This window comes from Pelecanus crispus, chromosome 10, assembly GCF_030463565.1.
Source record: "Pelecanus crispus isolate bPelCri1 chromosome 10, bPelCri1.pri, whole genome shotgun sequence".
Lineage (NCBI taxonomy): Eukaryota > Metazoa > Chordata > Aves > Pelecaniformes > Pelecanidae > Pelecanus > Pelecanus crispus.
This window is the reverse complement of record NC_134652.1, coordinates 23,981,804-23,999,965: the sequence shown is the minus strand read 5'-3', so window position 1 is coordinate 23,999,965 and position 18,162 is coordinate 23,981,804. Positions and strand designations below refer to the sequence as shown.

Below are 18,162 nucleotides of genomic sequence, written 5' to 3'. Positions count from 1 at the left end.
AGGGCTTGTTCTCGTTTGCCCAGAACACATCAGGAGCAGCTTTAAGAATTTAATCCTCACAGTGTTCTTCCGCTGACACTCCCACCGTATGTCTACTTTATTTCACCTCTGTTAAGCACACTTCTTTCAGGACAGGTATATATTTAAATCCCTGTTTCCATGGGAACCAAGTACATTTATAAAATACACAATTTTTTATCTCTCCCATTTAGTGGACTGTTTGGATTTGAGCTGTTCAGGAAAGGAACAATCTGTTTTCACAAACAAGAAAAGAACAAGAGAAAACATTTTAACAAAATGGCATATGTCTGAAGAATCTATTAAATGTGTTGCATGTTTATATGTTAATAAGAATATGGAACCATTGTGGTCATCTAATTTCACTCCCTTTACTTAAGGAAATCCCTTGGCTTGTTACTATAGCTAGAGCCAGCACATTTAGAAAAGCTTCTAAAAACCCATACAGAGTGAAGGCAACTTCTCACTATTAGAAAATTCAACTTTAGTGAAGCAACAAGCTCTTGCTCCTCTCTTTCGGAATATTCTTGCATCATCTTGCTAAGATGTGATACTGGACAGAATTTTGGTCTGGAGGGACTTTGCTCTCAACTACATAGTTGTGTTAACTGAGTGCTATCAATAGAGCCAAAACAAAACTTTTGGTTTTTTTCCCCCCAGAGTAATTTATTGTTGGTGATACATGTGACTAAAGCATTGCTGCTTCTCTGTGTTATGTATCCTGGTTGGAACATTATTTCCCACTTAAATAATATGAAGCATTACTTTTGATGTATTTCAGCCAATACAGTTAAATTAAAAAAAAAAAAAAACACCAAAAACACCACTTTCCCACAGTTTGTCGTAAGCAACAAGATCTGGTCAGCTTTGAACCATAGGTCAAAGTATAACAAACCAACAGGATACTGCAGTGATCCAAATCTAAATTACGTACTAAAAATACTTTTCCTGTTATACTACCTTGTGACTGCAGTAATTAAAATGCAGATAGTCAAAGTTAGCTGTTGAGTTAACCTTCCATGTGCAGAGGGAGCAGAGCAAGTTCAGCTGACTTCAGGAAGAGCCATGTGTTGGTTAGCTGCTCAAGTGAGAGTCACTACCCAGTGAGTCATGTTAGGGCTCCACCCAGTGTAGTCCAAACATCCCAGTTTCACACAAACCTTCCAACTGAGCTGCCAGCAGGGTCTCTAGTTCTGTTGTGCGGAACCACATTAAAAACAGAAGCTTCACCCTTCCTCAAAGCATAGGAGGAGGACAGCAGGTTGTTCTGCTAGACTGCTTAACAGAGCAGTATGTCCAACATTTTTCACCATCAACTTTTTAATCCTTAGGATTAAAACCATGCATTTTGGATATAGATGGCATATGTCCACAGGTTCACAAAATCACACACCAAAACACTACTTCCTCTTTGCAGCAGACTTAAGTAGTCTGCCAAGGAATTTAAATGACTCAACTAACAAGGCAAACTTTGTGACCTTCATCCCAGTATACGGAAATAATCACCAAATGAAATTGTAATTTTGGCAGCAAGGATTTTTTTTTTTTAAGTATCAAATTGCAGATAGCAAAATTAAGTTTGTTATTCTCAACAATATAGAACAAATAGTCTTAGCTCCACTTTCCAAGGCTTATAACCAAACACATGGTTTATCAATGATCAATCACTGGATATACTGGGTCAGTTTGACACAATGCACATTCTAAATGAGGAATTCAGTATAAACCACTTGGATGTCCACAGAAGGCTTGACAAGAACCCATAATTAGTTAAGCTACAGAAGACAGGAATTGGCATGAGCAAGGATAAAGAACTTTTTTAAGAAAGAACAAAGGCTGTGTTGAAAAGGGGATTTGTAGAATTCTGTTAAGTTGGTCTGGGATCAATTCCAAGTTTTTTCTTAACTGAGTAGGGCACAAAAGTTAGGAATAAGCTAATGATACCTGCTGACAAAACTGTGAGGTGTCACCAATACTGAGAATAATCCAAACCAGGATAAATATGTGGATCTAGATTTTTTAAAACTAAAATGTGTCATAATGCCAGGTCATACATTTAAACGAATCATTTTCTTGGCAAGTTGGAGTTCAGCTGCAAATGACAGCAGGGACAAGAGACTGGGGTGCTCAGTCACACTACATGACAGACACCAAGAGGCAAGGAATTTATAACAGGGAAGTGTTAATGTATTCTTATATTCATTGATTTATATGCTGATATGGGTATGGTCTTTACCCACTCAAGTTCAAGAAAGACTGAAGTTAAGTTTGAAGTGGGCAGCTAAGTGATCAAAGCATAGATGGTGTGTCAGAAGAAAGGAGATAAAGCTTTATGTTTAGTAAAATTACGTCTACAGTATTATGGCTACCTATAACAGATTATGTATAAATACCAGGAATAGCATGAAGTAAGAACTTTAGTAAGGACAAAGGAGTTATATTTAGGTATATTTAAGAGATGGTTGGTCAAGACAGGAAAGAACTGAATTTGTGATTCAGTAAACCCCTTCTAAGGTAAAATTAGTAGACACAGGGAACCGGAAAAGATGGCAAAAACGGAGCGTCTGTTAAACACACCAAATTAGCAGCACAAACTTCTTTCCCTACCCAGAGAAACTAGTATTAACCCTTTTCTTCAGTCACATGAATTTAGAATGTCAAATTTCAATAGCTTTTTAGCTTAACCAGCAAACTAATAGTAACACAATACAGTCTGCAAGGACTCCATTTAGATCTTATTCTAATCCTAGTCACCACCACCACCAGAACTGTTCTGTGCAGCACCGATCCTAAGTACCTGATAGGAGTCATAGGAAACCTGACTGTTGCATACTGTCTGTCCACTAATATTTCTTGACGAATCATCTAAATGTCATCTGCAAGCCTTGCAGCACAACAGAGCACAGGGAAGGTAATTACCATCATGTATCTGCAATTTCTGTTGTGGTACACCACCTTCTTTCTACTGCTGAGACTGATCTGCTAAGAAACACTGGAGCATTACCAGCTCCCTCCTGCAATTTTAAGATGACATTTCTGTTAAAGATACTTCATCCTGCAAGTATTGATTTTGTTAAGTAACACAGAGTATTTTCGTGTGCGTGTGTGTTTCGCGTGCACTTGCTCAAAGATGCGAACAAGTACTGTCTTACTATGCCAGGAAGATGTCAGGACAAAGCGTAATGTCCGCATGCTTATTAAACTGTAGGTTGTCAGAGGTCACCATGCTCACTGAAAAAACACAAGGTCTCATTGCTTCTTTGTACTGCCAAGAGATGCTTTGCTGAAACACCATTCCTTTGTTGAGGCTGACTGAGATTACATCTGAGAAGGTTCCAAGGCAGCAAGGTGGACTGATTTTATACATTCCTCCAACTTTTCTAAGTACACAGTACACCCAAAGGGAAAAAGAGAATCAATTTTAACAGTAAACTCTGTTCTGAATATTGTTATGTATACTGAGGAAAAGAAGTTTTCAAGGAGAACTTCATGCTGACGTAAAAACCCAAGATCAGCTCAACTAAGGCAGGATAGTAAAAAAAGATCTTATCATCATTTGAGTAATTAAATACTTGAGTGCTAGGAGCTGGTAAAAGAGCCATTTAAGCAAGGTATTTTAAAGCAAGGTATTTAAAAGCCTAATACTTACCAGGAAAACACACACATTACCAGAAATAAACATGTAATACAGTAATGTCCGGTAAAGTTGTACTCATTCAGAGAAGTCATCTAAGAAAAGAAAAAGGCTGAACGTGTCACAGAGGATAGAAAAGTTTATTATATTAGTGAGGGCACTAATATGACTAATGTAATATAAGGTGTATACAGAAGCATACCCAGAGAACTATCGATTTTGACTATCTACATCTAGACTTTGTCAAAGTTATTTGGAGCAATGCATCCGAAACAAACAAAAAAAGGAAAAAGTCCCCTAATAAATGCAAGAAGTCTGTGGTTTACAAATCAATAGCAAGTTAAAGCTTGAGCTCCTTGATGATTTTTTTTTGACTCCCAAGCTTTTCCCACCAGATTTTCTATTGAATTTCTATTGCTTGTAGATTTCCATAAAGTAGAACGATTTGAATAAAGTACTTTTAGGAATTCCTGTCTGGATTTTCAAACTGCAGAGAAGGAATGCCTCAGTCTCCTAGGTAATAATACAGCCCAGGCTTTAGAGCTAAGCAAAATGATGCAGTACATTTGTGTTTGCAATATGACAATTCGCAAGAGTGGCCACTGAAATTTGAAATTGGGCATTCAAAATTTCAGAGTCAAAGTAAGGTTCACAATGTGCCATTCACCCAGTAAAAAGGGACAGAATGGATGGGATCAGAGACAGAGTTTTTAAAAGGGCAACTATTTTTTTCCTACTCCAATTCCAAAGCATTTGTCATTGTGCTGTGTGGCATACAATGGAATCTATGAATTGTGGGCTCTTCTGACACCTCTACTTTGCAGTGAATCTTTCTACCTAGGAAGACATACCCTCAGTCCCTTATGAGATATCATCATTAGTCTTCAGATACTTGTAAGGACTGGCAAATTCCAAAATACATTTTCTGTATCAATGGTCACAAATTGATCTTTCTTCTCAGAACGTTGTATTTTGTGTATAGCAGCTTATTAAATAGCATAGCTATTCAACTTGTAGAGCATTTAAAATCTTTCTTCTTACATTTTATCAGTTTTCCAAACAGGGAATGGCAAGAGTTTACTGCAGAGCAGAGATCAAGGAAAGAATATTATGCTTTTCCCCCTGCAACATTTTTGCAGTAATTGAGAGATTTATCCAGCTTTGCTGCTTGCTCTTTTCCTCCACCTATTTCAAGGCTTACTTTAAAAAACACCCTGACCTGAAAATTTGTGAAATAGTTATATGGCCAGTTATGAATATTAAGTTTAAAGAAGGGAAAACAAAGTATTTTTATTCAGAGTAATAAAAAACACGAGCTGACTTTTAACACTTACCTAATGCTGACGAGTAACATTTTCAAAGAGATTAGAATCTTTGCTATACCTTCAGTTTTCATATACCTTGTCCTTGCAATTAGAATTTAGCATTGCGTCACTGGGGGAATTCTCCAGATTGGAACAACCAGTACAGGACCTACAGATTTGTAACCTGAATCCCATTCTTGGGATTTATCTGGCAACTTAGCATAAAAATTATTTTGGGGAACACTGGCTTTGCAGGCTTCTCTAACATTTCAGATTCATTTACCAAAACAGATGTGAGGCATCAGAAATAGTCGTTAGTAATTAGGTGGGAACAGTTATGTTGCAGAAGAGGGACACTTTTACTCTATTAGGCAAAAACCTCCTCAGTACAGCAGAACAGACTCCTAAAGGTGATGTTATTAGCTGAGACTGTAAAGTTACAGCTCAGATTGGTATTGGCTTTCTTTCCGCTCGAACTCATTTAACATGAAATAGGTTTTGGGGAGAAAGTGGGAAGTTTCTGTTCGCATAATTTTAGCAGCAGTACAGGGTCACAAACCAGAAAATTCCATTTGATGACACCCAAATTTTAACCTCAAAACTTCATGAAGTGTAGTTTTGCTGTGCTTTTCTTCTTTGCAAAAATGGCAACTCCAGTAGCCACACTTGTTCAGCCACAAATGTTTTTCAAGCCCTTTTAACCATGAACTCAGGTGCTAGTTTAATTTGCTGAACCCTCACTTTATAAGGGGCTAATGCTATTGACCTTGATTTCCTTTCCCAAAGGATCAGATGTGCATAGAAATACCATCATGTAAACTGAACTCACTGTCTCATACTCTCTCAGTACCCTGCTGAAGAAGGGCACATACACCACTAATAAACCAATGACCATTCTGTAGTCCTCCGTGGAAAAGAATATTAATGTGCAATACAAGAAGGCATGCTTTCAGTGTGCTTTAACAGTTGGCAAAAAAACCCGCAAAGGCAGCTGCAGAATTGGAGTTGACTTGCATCCACTCTAGTTTTCTTTCCTGATGCAATGTTAGCCCCCCTTTCTTTCAAATGGGAATTCATTATACAATGAATGAGAACATTTTTTTCTGGACAGAAGCCATTCTTGCTATTGCAATGGAACTTTTATTTCAAATACATTCTTACAATAAACCTCCATTTTGTTATACAAGTAGATAAACCCAGGACACAAGAGATTCACGTATTCAATTTTAAAATACTTGGCTCAACTGAACTGCAGCCATGGCCATTCATTTCCTAAACCATATTAGGGATTTTTCAGAGCAATGGAAATAAAGATGTAAACCAAGTCATCTAGGTAATTAAATTATGGTCCAAGGAAATTTGTAACACCACCATAGAAAAGTGTATCTGTTCATTCTTCAGGCTCTTCGAAGTGTAGGGTGGCAGAAGTTTCTTTATAAACTCAGAAGTTTTTCGTTGAGAGCAATCTGTGACTGTGTGAGGTTTGCCAAGTAGGTTACCATCAGTAGGTCCTGAGACGGGAAAAACAACCCAGTGATCAGAAATATTAACAAAGATGGTAGCCAGTCAGGGAGCTGACTTTTTAACACCTGTAAAGCAGTTTACGATCAGCTACTAGAAATATTGTTAGTCCTGAAAGTCCTACTCTGAGGAACACTCCCCTTGCAGGAAGAAGGTTTTGGTATTCCCAGAATATGAAACACTGCTTGTGAAATTTTAACTCTGAGTTCACCCATATTAACCAGGCAAGTCAAAGGGTATAAGCAAAATTAAAAATTAGTTCTGGTCTTGCAGACTGTGGGTGAACAACACATTCGGAAACTTAGCTTTTGCTTTCTAAAAATCTGTTACAGAAATAAGGTAGCACACTAAAACCTTGTTCGTGTCCTAAGTGTTAAAGAGACAGAGCTTCAACTCAGGCAAAGGAAGCTGGCAAGTCACCAGTTATCCTTGAAATCCATACTACTTTAAGCTTGATAATTCATCTTGTCCAATCACTCTAAAGAAAGAATTGGTGCTGGCTTTCAGATTACTTGCATAATTCCCAAGTTCTTCAAAACTTATTCTCTCATTTGCAGTTGCTTGCAAGATTATTATGGTGAGCTCCTTTACCCACCTTCAGCTCTTAAAACATCAAGTTACTGACAAGAAAGGGCTGTATTTTCTATTAACATGTTTGTATGGAAAGATAAATTGTTTTGATCACAGACAAATTTGTGTCTGACAAATTTTCAAAATTGCCGGCAATACACTGAAAAAATTAGATGATGAACTTACATTGATATTGCTGTTCAACATTGTCTCAAAGTCCTCTGGTGAAATCTTTGGCACCTGGTTAATAAGATCCATCAGGAATCGCCCGACAGTGTTGTCAGCAGCCACTTTGCCAGACTAAACATAAGAAACATACACTTCAACGTGAGTAAAACTCAGTAAGTTTATGGCCCAGTAAAAAGAAAAACGATGCACAACCTTACATCAAACTTATCTGCTGACTCATAAAAAGCTGGCCTTACCAATACATCCTCTGCATACTGGAGCACCATGGTCAGGGTATCCTGAATTCTGGCTGATGCTGACCCCACCTGCTGTAAGTCACTGGATAAGCCAATCACTCGATTAGGGCTAAAACAAGTCTTCATGATAAGATCCACTGAAAGCAAAAGGAGGATCAGTGAAAAAACTGACTGCCACAGAAAAAGCTTAAATCCGTAACTTTTTGAAGATTTTTACAACAGTTTCAGCAAGGCAGTCTAATTCCCAGTAGAATGGCAATTGTACCAGGGTAAAAAAAGCATTTCAACAGTGTTGCAACAATGGTTATAACCAAAATAGGAAGAAAACATTCACCTCCTATCCGCTCTGTGTCATAATAAACATATTTCACTGTTAGAGGTGTGAACATCACGCCCATAGTTTTACCAGGGACTCCCATTGGGGCACTAGAGGAAAAAAAAAGAACAACAAAAAATTTTCAGCATGGACATATTTAAGGGAGGAAGTAACAGAGTTCCATCTCAATGATCTCTGTTAGCCCTGAAGTGTGAACATGAGTAGGTTACTCATTCTCACCAAAATCAGCAGTATTAAGACCATGGATAACTGAGGACAGGAAATCCGTCCTGGCATACTATTAATTGCTCATTTTCATCCAAGAACGTTCCTAGCTGGCCTGACGTTTGTGAGCATGAATGCATGAAGAGCTAAGTACTATCTTCTTAGCCACAGTTCCTTCTTGCTTATAGAGCAGGTATTCTTCTATCCTGAAATACTCCATGCTCTTTGAGAAATCACTTAAGGAATAAACATAAGTATGACAAATTCAAGTACAAAGCACTCTCAACACCTTTATTATTCCTATTATTGAAAGTATTTGAAGTTCCTTTATGCTTTAAATAAGATGTCATAGAACAGCTTCCTGTTTCGAAGATGCACAGTCAAGAAGCAGCAGACTTCTGCTACAAAGAAAGGCTAGGGTTTTATCCTTACAGAGGAGAGCTCTTCAGCCAGTACTGGGAGGAACAGTGAGGCAGAACAGTTTCATTTCCCAATATTTAATCTCCCTTATTCATTGATAAAAATGGAAGGGGTTAAGGGGAAGAAAGACTGATCAAGAAGATGCTGTTTCAGTTACGTTTTAACTGTACTAATCCTCCAATTTGTATAAATAAACTGCTAGGTAATAAAGGCCAGTGACTACAGGCTAGCATTCAGACAGTGTGATGGAAGTTAGTGACATTAATGCTAGCTATATGAATCCTGTGAAATGTCACAAAGACGTTCAGAATACTGTTAATTAAGTTGCAATTCCCCACCCCCAGGAGGTACCAGCTTATGAAAGGTTAGGTCTTTCAACTAATATACGATGGTCAAGACATTCCAATGGGAAGCAAGCTGTGATCCCTGGCTCGCTGCTGTTTTAACTACTGCACAATATTGCCCAAAATGACACACTGCAGCCCACTACATTTCCTGTTACCCTGATATGGTCTCTCAGTAATTCAGATAGCTCCCCTCCAAGAAATGCAGCCTCCCAGTGTACCTGACGTAGGCTTTAATGCTCATGCGTGAATTCTGGAGACTCGTGTCCACAGTGAGGTGGATGGGGTTGTGCGCTTCCCGGCTGTAATACTCGTGGATCAGGACAGAGTGTTCCGTGATGTCATGACCTGTTGCATACCTTCAAAAGAGCACATGTTGAGGAGCCATTCTTCCAACATTCAAGTGCCCAGTGTTTGGTATTGTTGGTATTTAACAGCTTTGTATCCTAAAACACTGATTTCCAAACACTGAGCTGCAGAAGTATACTAAATACAAGTGTTTTAACTAGGGAATTTGTAGTTTTACACCAACTGTCCTAGAATTGTAGGAATCACAGGCTGAGCACGCACATGCCCGAAACATGCACAGGGCCAGTGTTGTAGTACCAGCCATAAAGAGTTGACATATGGTTGGCATCAGACGCCCAAGATTCAGTTATCTGTCACTATGCTCCAGACCAGCTCTTTATTTCTGTGTAAGCCAAAGCAGGCCAAACAACTCTGGACCAACCAAGTCGATCTTCCACAAATCAAACATCTCTCTGCAGGAGCTGGAACTTGTTAAGCTAGCTCCTTTACCTGCTCTGCAATTAGCTTCTCAAATACACAGGACGGCTCCTGTCATTAGAACTGCACTTTGCTGTGCCATTAAAAGGTTGTTGAAGAAGTTTGCTCCACAAGAACAGAACTAAGCTATTTTGCAGGATCAGAGAAGCATGAAGAGATTAATAAAGCTTATCTATCCACGCACTCAGACACAGACTCTGTTCCCGTAACACCCTACTGGTCTTGCGTGGCATCCAACACACGAGTACTTCCATCTTTTCTCAGCAGAGAACTTCTGCACGCTGATACCACCAATTCCTCCTGAGGCCTTCCGTGCTTTAAACTACTCTTTTGGGTTCTTCCTTCTTTCTAACCAGTTATCTGCCGTGGTGCAGGTCGTATTACAGGTGGCTAAGTTCTTCTAACAAACACGTGCAAGTATTCTCTTAACTCATCACTCCTCCGTGATACCTTTTCTAGATAAAAACAAACACTGTAAGTCTCCAACACCATCTCTTCCTATTATGAATTGCAGCAGCTTTACAGCTGACTCTGTAACAAGAGTTGCAAGACCTTACTGTCACAAACACTAGTGCTTCTCAACCTGTGACAAGGAAAATTATCTATTTCAAGTCGTTTAAGGGACCAGCACAACTGCTTGTGTGTTCTTGCAGAACTTACCAGCCCAAGATGATCTCGCTAGGAGACACCTTCTTGTGTAACTCATACATGTTTTTGGCAAACTCCATATCGACTGCCACCTGAGAAACGGGACAGGGCCAAGTCAGCTGGTTGCAGGGGTGCCTGACCCTTAGCGGAGAGCAACACGGGCGCAAGCCCTAACGCCGCCATCAGAGGGAGCGCAGGGGAGCCCGGGGGCCGCACCCCTCGGCGCTCGCCGCCCGCTCTGCGGCACAGCCCGGAGCCCCCTGCGAGGCGGGCCCCGCTCCGCCCGGGCCGGCTCCCGAGGGCGGCGGGCGGTCCCGCGCTCCGTACCTCATCCTCGGACTCGTTGTGGGGGACGGAGAAGCAGTTGGTGACTTCCACCGAGTGCTTGTCCACGGTCCCTGCGGGAGGGCAGCGCGGTTAGGGGGGAGCCGCGGGGGCGGCGGGCTGCTCGCCCCCAGGCTGGCGGCGGGCGGGGCACGGCGGCGGCTCTTACCCAGCAGCGTCCCGATGACCCGCGCCGCGCCCTCGTTGCGCCGCTCGAAGCTGTCCACGATGGAGGCGAGCACGACCGGGTGCAGCCGCACCACGCGGCCGCCGGGGAAGGGGCCGGAGAGCGCGGCCGACAGCGGCGCGGCCGGCGGCGGGGCCGGGGCGACCGGCGGGGGTGGCGCGGCGGTGGGGGGAGCGTTCCCTGCCGGCGTGGCGGGCGCCGCCGTCGGGCTCTGAGCCGGAGCGGCCGCGGGAGCAGCTGGAGCCGGAGCCGGAGCTGTCGCCGCCATTTTGCAAGAGGTTGGGGGAGGGTCCGCGCCGGCACTAATTGGCTGATCTGAACGCCTGTCACGGAGTGCTACCTTCCTATTGGGGAAAGGGGTATGCTAAGGCCCGCCAGCCGTCTGTTAACCAATCTATGGAGAGCGAAGAGGGAAGACGCTCTGATTGGAGGAAGAACACACAGTCTGTGACTGAAGCTTAACCTTGTTCCCACCTTCTCGGGGCTGGAATGTTTTTCGATTTGGTTTTCGCATTACCCGCCTCCGCGCCTATCTGCCCTCTCATTGGCTGGCACCGCCCTTACCCTCTGTCTGTCAGAGCCGGAAGGCCTATTTATTGGCTGTGGTGCTGTCGCTCACGCCGCTGGTAGCTAGGAGAAGGCAGGTTTGCTGCCTGTCTGCGCAGTGCTGAGCGCTCGCCCGGCCGGTCCTGGGGCGGAGGGCTCTGCTGGAGGGAGGCTGAGTAGGGCCGGGTATCCCAGAGCTCCCCGTGGCCTTCCAAGCTCCACCGCCTCAGGTGTGTTGCCGTCAGCCGTGGGTGGCCGCTGAGGTGTTTGGGCCGTGGCAGTGTGGCCCTGGTCACGGCGGCAGGGCTGCGGCCTGCTCGCAGCGAGGGTAGAGGCAGTAGTGCTGCTCCTGGTATGGTGATGTGGTAAAGGCAGCAGCCTGCAGGCACGGCACCAAGCTGCCGCCGCAGTGAAGGTTATCCAGTAGTGCTGCAGGTGAGGGCTATGCAGCCCTTAGGATATTGGCCCTGTGAGGCAAGGAAGTGCTGTTAGCCCTGTTTTCCAGGTCTTTGTTGCCAGTGAGGCACAGGAGAGCAAGTGTTTGCCAAGTATCATGTAGAGAGCAAATGCTGGTTACTTCTATCCAAGTTTTGACGGTTACCCAACAAATTGACTTCTTGGATATAATTTGTCTATTACTTGTAGTGCTGCATGTGTTTGCTCTCAAGCAACAAACCTGTGTGGGTGTGGCAGGTATGGTTGTAAAATGAAGCATGTGTGCTTTTTGTAGCTGGTAAGGAGATTAGATTCTTTTGGAGCTTCCTTTTTTCCCTTTCTCAGCCACACGCTTGCAGCTATTATCCTAACAGTTGTAGCAACATAGTAACAGATTTACCTCTCAGTTCAAAACCTGTCATCGCAGTTTTTAATACTAGTTTGACAAACTTTAAGGGAGAACTTCAGGTATGGAAATGTTTGGGTGGTTTTTGGTGTCAAGCTGTTCTTTTCCCACAAGTGTTTGTATGTTTGTGTGTATACGCATATATAAACACTGACACATCCAGCAGTCCCACCTCCTGATAAAATGCTTTAGTCCAGTGAAACTATGCCAGTCAAAAACTGCATCAGTTCTCTGGCACCACTTTATCAGGTGGCTGTTTGAATAACTGAGAACGCTTCCTGGTAATTGTTTCCCAGGTGTAGCAGAGAGAAAAGTGCAGTGGTGGTTACTGCCTCAGGTACAATCAACTTTACTCTTTTATAGATCCACTTTGGGCTCCTGATACACTCTTTCTCATATTTGGGTTACCAGTTAAAGTCATTTTAACATAGAAACTGATTTTATCATAACTTGTGGCTTTTGGAGTTTTCTCTGCTTCATTATCTGAGAGGTGAACATCATCAGTTGATGAGCAGTTTTGACTCAGTCATTGAAGGCAGGCTCCTGAGTATAAAAGGAGCAGCTCAATAAAAAGATAATACATTCTGCCCATGTGCTAGCAATTTGCTTCTTTTACATAAATGGAGAACACCTGTCAGAGCTACAAAGGAAAGCTGATGCATGGGAACATGAACAGATTCTCTCTCTTCATAAAAGCACTTCCTAGTCTGTGTACCAGTAAAAACTGGATCTCCTATTCTTAGGCTTCACTGTGTAGCCGTCATTTCTTGTAGGTGTGTCTGGGTCAAATTGCATAAAGCTTTAAAATATTTCTGTTCCTGGAGCTTTGATGTGTCACTGAGAACTGTAATGTGTGAGGTGTTTTTGTTAGAGAGCAGCTGTTTGATCTCATTCTTGTTTGCATCAAACTATCCTTGGTGCTTAATTTGACACAGTCAGCTGCAGATTCAGGTGAAGCAAGCAAGGCTTTTTAAGACCTGCCCATTATACTTTTATGTTGCCACCATAAAATTGGGCAGCTTAATATGGAGCTGTGGTTGTGCTTCAAAACTGGCAACTGTGGTAACCTTCTTTTAATATGTTGATGTCAAGCTGCTGGACAGAATGCTGGAGAGTGTATGTAGTAAGTAAAGATGGATAGCCTATATCTCAAAAGTCAAAGATCAGTGGTTGGCTCGCACAAAGCTCACTTAATACAAAGATTGTATAAATCTAATTATTATTAGAAAATCAGTCACATGATAGTGTTTGGAGCAGATGTGTCCAAGCTACAAAACTGCTTTTCCTTGCTGAATGAATACTGAAAAATAGAGACCTTCATAATTAATGTTGTTTCACAAGGTATCAGTTTACTTTTAGAGGAGGGTAGTTACCAGTGACACATGCTAATAGTGCCTGTTGTTGAAAACTTAGTGTCTATTTAGTGAGATGATTAAGATGTTTAGGTACTACCCCGTAACAGTAAAATCTATCTGCCTAGAAACAGAAGACACATTCGCACATGAACGTGCATCAGCATGCTAACTCAGGGCCTTCTGACTACATTTTTCCTTGCTTGGTTTCCCTGCATCTGATTTTGGTGGTGAATGTAATTCCTCTTAGCTCTGCTCTTGTGTGATTTCTCTTTATAGTCCTTGTGTGTGACTGAGTCATTATTATTGCATTTGCTGTCATGTCAGCTGCATTTTCACAGATGATGTATAATTTCTTAATCAGTAGCCATCTTCTCCTCTTGCTAGTATTACTGGAACCAACATCATCTCTTGCTCTAAGGAAAAATATTTCTTACATTGCATTACAGATAAAATATTTACAATTTATTTGATTAATCATTTCAGGATATAGTTTTATCCGGTTAGTTTCATGGGATTGAATCTGATATTTTTATTCCATTATTATAAGAATAATTTCCTATTGTGCATTCTGTCTAAGAAGTTAGTAGTTCAGTTATTTCTGCCAAGAGAAAAATCCATCACTGAGCTTAATGTTTATTTTATGTAATCATGCTTATTTAGGAAAAAATGAATATGAGCTCTCATTTTCCAAATAATTTTGAGATCAAAGTCCATTTCCCTGCCTGGAATCTCAAGTCTGTGTCTCCAGTCTTCATTGTACTTACAGAGCTTGCTCTTCACCTTCTCTCACAGTTGGGTTACCAGCACTTTTGTTGTCTGCTGGTTATCTGTGTTTTTCAGGATCCATATGTTCTGCCTTCTATCCAGGACTTTTATATGATGTAGACATGGGCAATGATTCCTAGAATCATATAATGCTTTGGGTTGGAAGAGATTTCAGGTTTTGGTTTGTTTTGGGGTTTTTTTGGTATTAAAAAAAGTAATCATTCCCTTAATAGAATGTCTTAGATACTCACCCGCTTCCCATGCATTTGGGATTGGCAATAGATGAGAGAGAGTTGTTGGCAGCAGCCAATTCCCAGTGTAATGTGTCAGCTGATTCAGTTTCATATTAGCAAGTGGGATTCAAGCCCTTCCCTGCTTTTGTGTAATGTTTTATGGGGCTACCTTAATTATCAGAGAAATAACGCTGACACATGGGACTACTGAGGTAATGCTTAGAGTGAAGATCCAAATACTACCTAGAAATAATGAGGCGTAGCGTTAACTGCATACCACACTGATAAAAGAATACACCTCCTCTAAAGTTAGAGTGGCAATAGACGTTATTATCAGGTGTTCAAAAAATAGCACATTGGAGACTGCCACGTGCTTTTTAGTCACTATGTGGAAATATAGAAATCCAAGCTGAAGTGGAAGTAACTTCACAGAATAACTTGCAGTGAAAAGTAACAGAGAGAAATGCACACAGGCTGGCATACTTAGGGCAACAGATCCTTTCATGGTCAGAGTTTTACACTTATTGAAGAAGGAAAAATAAGAGACATGTACTGAATGAAGGATGGCTGTGGAAATAAAAAAATACCCCCAAACCCTAGCAGACCGCAAATGGTACAAACTGATTGGCTCAGACAAGTGTTTAAAGTTTTAAATTGTCAAAATATGCCCCAAAACAATTTATTTAGGTGTTCATGATTCTTGTATGTACCAGTTGCATTGCTTCTGATGACCCGTGAGAGATCTGTCAAAAAAGAGAGAAAGTGAACTACGTTTAAAAGCCATGGTAAAAGGCATTGTGATCTAAAAGGCAGATTTCTGTTGTTGCAGTACTGTAACCCCTCAGACTTCAGTGGGAATGTATCAGTAGTAACTTGGAACAGGCTTTTCCTGAAGAGACGGTGGGTTGGTGGGTTCTGGTGGTGTTGTGGGTTTGTTGGTTTTTTGGTGGGTTTTTTTTTTTTTTTTTTGGTAATTCAGTCCATACTGTGGGGATCAATGGCTAACTGCTTTTATTCCAAATGCTATAGGATATTCCAAAAGAATCTTCTGTTGTCTCATACTGTGCCTTTCCCTAAGTATGTACAATTGTGTATTCACCCTGTTTTCCCAGATGAGTTTGACTGAAAATGCTAGCCCTAATATTCTGTGTAAAAGCAACTGCATATTTTATCATGAAGATCTGTATCACATTCGTATATAGAAAACAGTGACTGAACTCATAAAAGCCCTTAGGGAATTTATACTGTGAGGATACATCCTTGGCTAGATTATTTTTGGAGAAGTTTGTTTCAGCTGTTTTCAGGGCTGGGTCAAGATCATATAATTCTTTGCTTATTAAATCAAGGTGCATAAAAAGGTAGCCCTCCACTATTACCCCGTTCTCTGTACTGGCCGCTGGATATTCAAACACCCACGGCAGGACTAAGGCTGTTCAAACAATAATGGAAAAGCTTACAAGGCATAATCCCTGTGCAGGCATTGCCACATAATACAACTGCCATACCACAATTTATTGAGGAAAATCAGAAATATTTAATAGTGATGCTCCAGCTTACATGTGCATATTGTGAACATTTGCATAGAGACGTTGCTAGACATTACTAGAGCAGACCGCTGCTTTTTGTACCACTTGTGTATGAGGCTTTTTTGCCATTTTATGCATTGAATGAGAAATCACTTACACTGCAGATCATCATGAATGCTTCAGATACATGGGTAGAAAGACATGAGAAATAGAATCTTACCTGAAGTGTACAGTTGTCTAGGTTTTGGGTTTGAAAATGTAAGAAAAATGCAAGAAAGGAAAGAAAAGGATGAAATAACATACGTGAGACATGGAGAAAAAGAAACTGGGTAACTAGAAGTAGGAATGCTTGGGAAATGTGAAACTCCTTGACATGTGAGATTTATGGGCAACGCAGGAGATCCTGTGGCGGCTCCCAGAAGGCAGACCTGAAGTCAGTGTTTATGTGCCTGAAAGGCAGTCTGCTTTTCTTTCCAGCAAGATCAATTGATCTAATAAAAGGTACTGGCTCTCCTGCCAGCCAGAGGAAAGGGAGTTCATCCCGGTGCTCGGTGAAAGGTCTCGTCGTCTCCTGCCCTCCGGGGTGGATGTGGAAGCCTCTTCCCGGCCCCGCATTTCCACCTGCGTTTGCAGACCGAGGACGCCTCCGGAGGCCGCCGCGACCGGAGGTCACGGCCCCGGGGATGCCGGGGCCGGCGCTGCCCGGCGCACCCGAGCGGTGCCCGCGAGGCCCCGGCCCCGCGCGGCTGCGGCGCGCGCCTCCCCGCGAGATGGCGGCAGGCGCACGCGCTGCCGCACACCTACCGGCGCGGCCTCGTACCCGGGGTTAGCTCCCGCCCGCTTGCCCCGGGTCTGCAACCATTGCCTCGACGGGAGTTTCATGCTTGACTGGATTTACTGATTATTGCCTAGAGATGCAATTCTATTTTCCTCTGATACTAAAGCAATTGGATAGTCATGAATACAAACCACATCCTTCGTAATCACTTAATGCTCATTAATTAGTGACTTAACTCTGCCCGGTTTGAAGTAAGTAGCGTAAGTGGGAATTTGTGCATAGTACTCTTTCCACCAATATTTATTACACGTATTTGACTTGCCAGCTTCCTTCGTCAGTTAATAAAATTAAGGTAGAATCAATGAGGTGGAATTCATTAATTTTACCTTCATTTTACCTTAATTCTTCTGTGCCATTTAACATAAGAATGTCGCAGAGAGATTTAGTTATGGATGTTATGGCAGTGCAATCCTAAGATGTGCTCTACAAGCCCAAATTTTACTGAAATATATGGTAATGAAAGGTATTTTGGGTCTTTGATGAAAGCACAAACTCTCCAACCTCTCAGGACGTTCCTGCTTCTCGACGATCTGTAATTGTGGTCATTTTCTGCTTTTGACTCCAATCATGTTCAGAATCAGCTTTCAAGTGAGAGGCATTTAATATACTACTTGTACTTAAAACTAAGGTAGAATGTGCTTGCACTGACCTAGCAAAGCAGTTAGGTGCACTACCTTGCAAGATCAAACCTTGTGTCGTTATATTATAGTACATTCTTCCAGCCAACCCCATGCAGTGAGAACTGAAGAAAACCTAGATTTGACTCCTGGCTTTTCTTTTTTTTTTTTCCCCAGGGAGTATGGGGCAGAAGTGTGGCAGCACTACTGTCCTTTCCGTGTAATCAACTTGAATAAGTAATTTCTGGCAGGCAGCCTTTAATACAGTGTCCCTTTGTCTGGTAACTTGCTGCTACTATGCTTGACTTGAAAGCATTTGTAACAGAGCAGTGCTGTGTCCTTGAATACCTACTGACATCCAAATAAAATGAAGTGTAATGTCACTGATAGCAGATAAATATGAAAGTTCTTGGCCAGGCAGATTTAAAATACTAAAAATTCCTAACACTTGTGACAGCTAATGTATCAGTGTGCTGTTTGTTGGGAAAATAATCTCTTCACCCAGTCCCTTGTTCTCATAAAATCACTTTACAGCTTTACTTCTCTTAGGAGCAAGCATGTCCTTTCCTTGATGTCTTTTACAGCATGGGTCAAAGCCACCACTTCCAGTACATCTGAGCCCAGATCAAAATTGCATATGTTCCCAGAAGCACTGAGCTAGACCTTTGGGACTGGCACTAACCTGTGTCACTCGGCACAAATATTTGCCTTGGTGTCTT

The 18,162-nt window shown here is 41.9% G+C and overlaps 1 protein-coding gene across 1 annotated transcript; it reads right to left on the bottom strand.

The window, feature by feature from the left end:
• Positions 1-6,108: 6,108 nt before the first annotated feature.
• On the bottom strand, positions 6,109-10,990 carry EIF3F (eukaryotic translation initiation factor 3 subunit F). Its single transcript, XM_075717713.1, has 8 exons — positions 10,705-10,990; positions 10,539-10,609; positions 10,224-10,303; positions 8,999-9,136; positions 7,807-7,898; positions 7,473-7,609; positions 7,234-7,347; positions 6,109-6,467 (listed from the first exon to the last, which is right to left on the bottom strand). The coding sequence occupies exons 1-8, from the start codon at positions 10,988-10,990 to the stop codon at positions 6,390-6,392; spliced, it is 996 nt and encodes a 331-aa protein (XP_075573828.1). The 3' UTR covers positions 6,109-6,389.
• Between the last annotated feature and the right edge of the window lie 7,172 nt (positions 10,991-18,162).

Coding starts and splice junctions, on each gene's coding strand:
- EIF3F (XM_075717713.1), bottom strand. CDS start 10,990: ATGGCGGCGACAGCTCCGGCTCCGGCTCCAGCTGCTCCCGCGGCCGCT. Junction 10,610..10,704: donor GGTCATCGGGACGCTGCTGG/GTAAGAGCCGCC, acceptor GCCCTCCCGCAG/GGACCGTGGACAAGCACTCG. Junction 7,899..8,998: donor AGCATTAAAGCCTACGTCAG/GTACACTGGGAG, acceptor TTTTTCCTCTAG/TGCCCCAATGGGAGTCCCTG.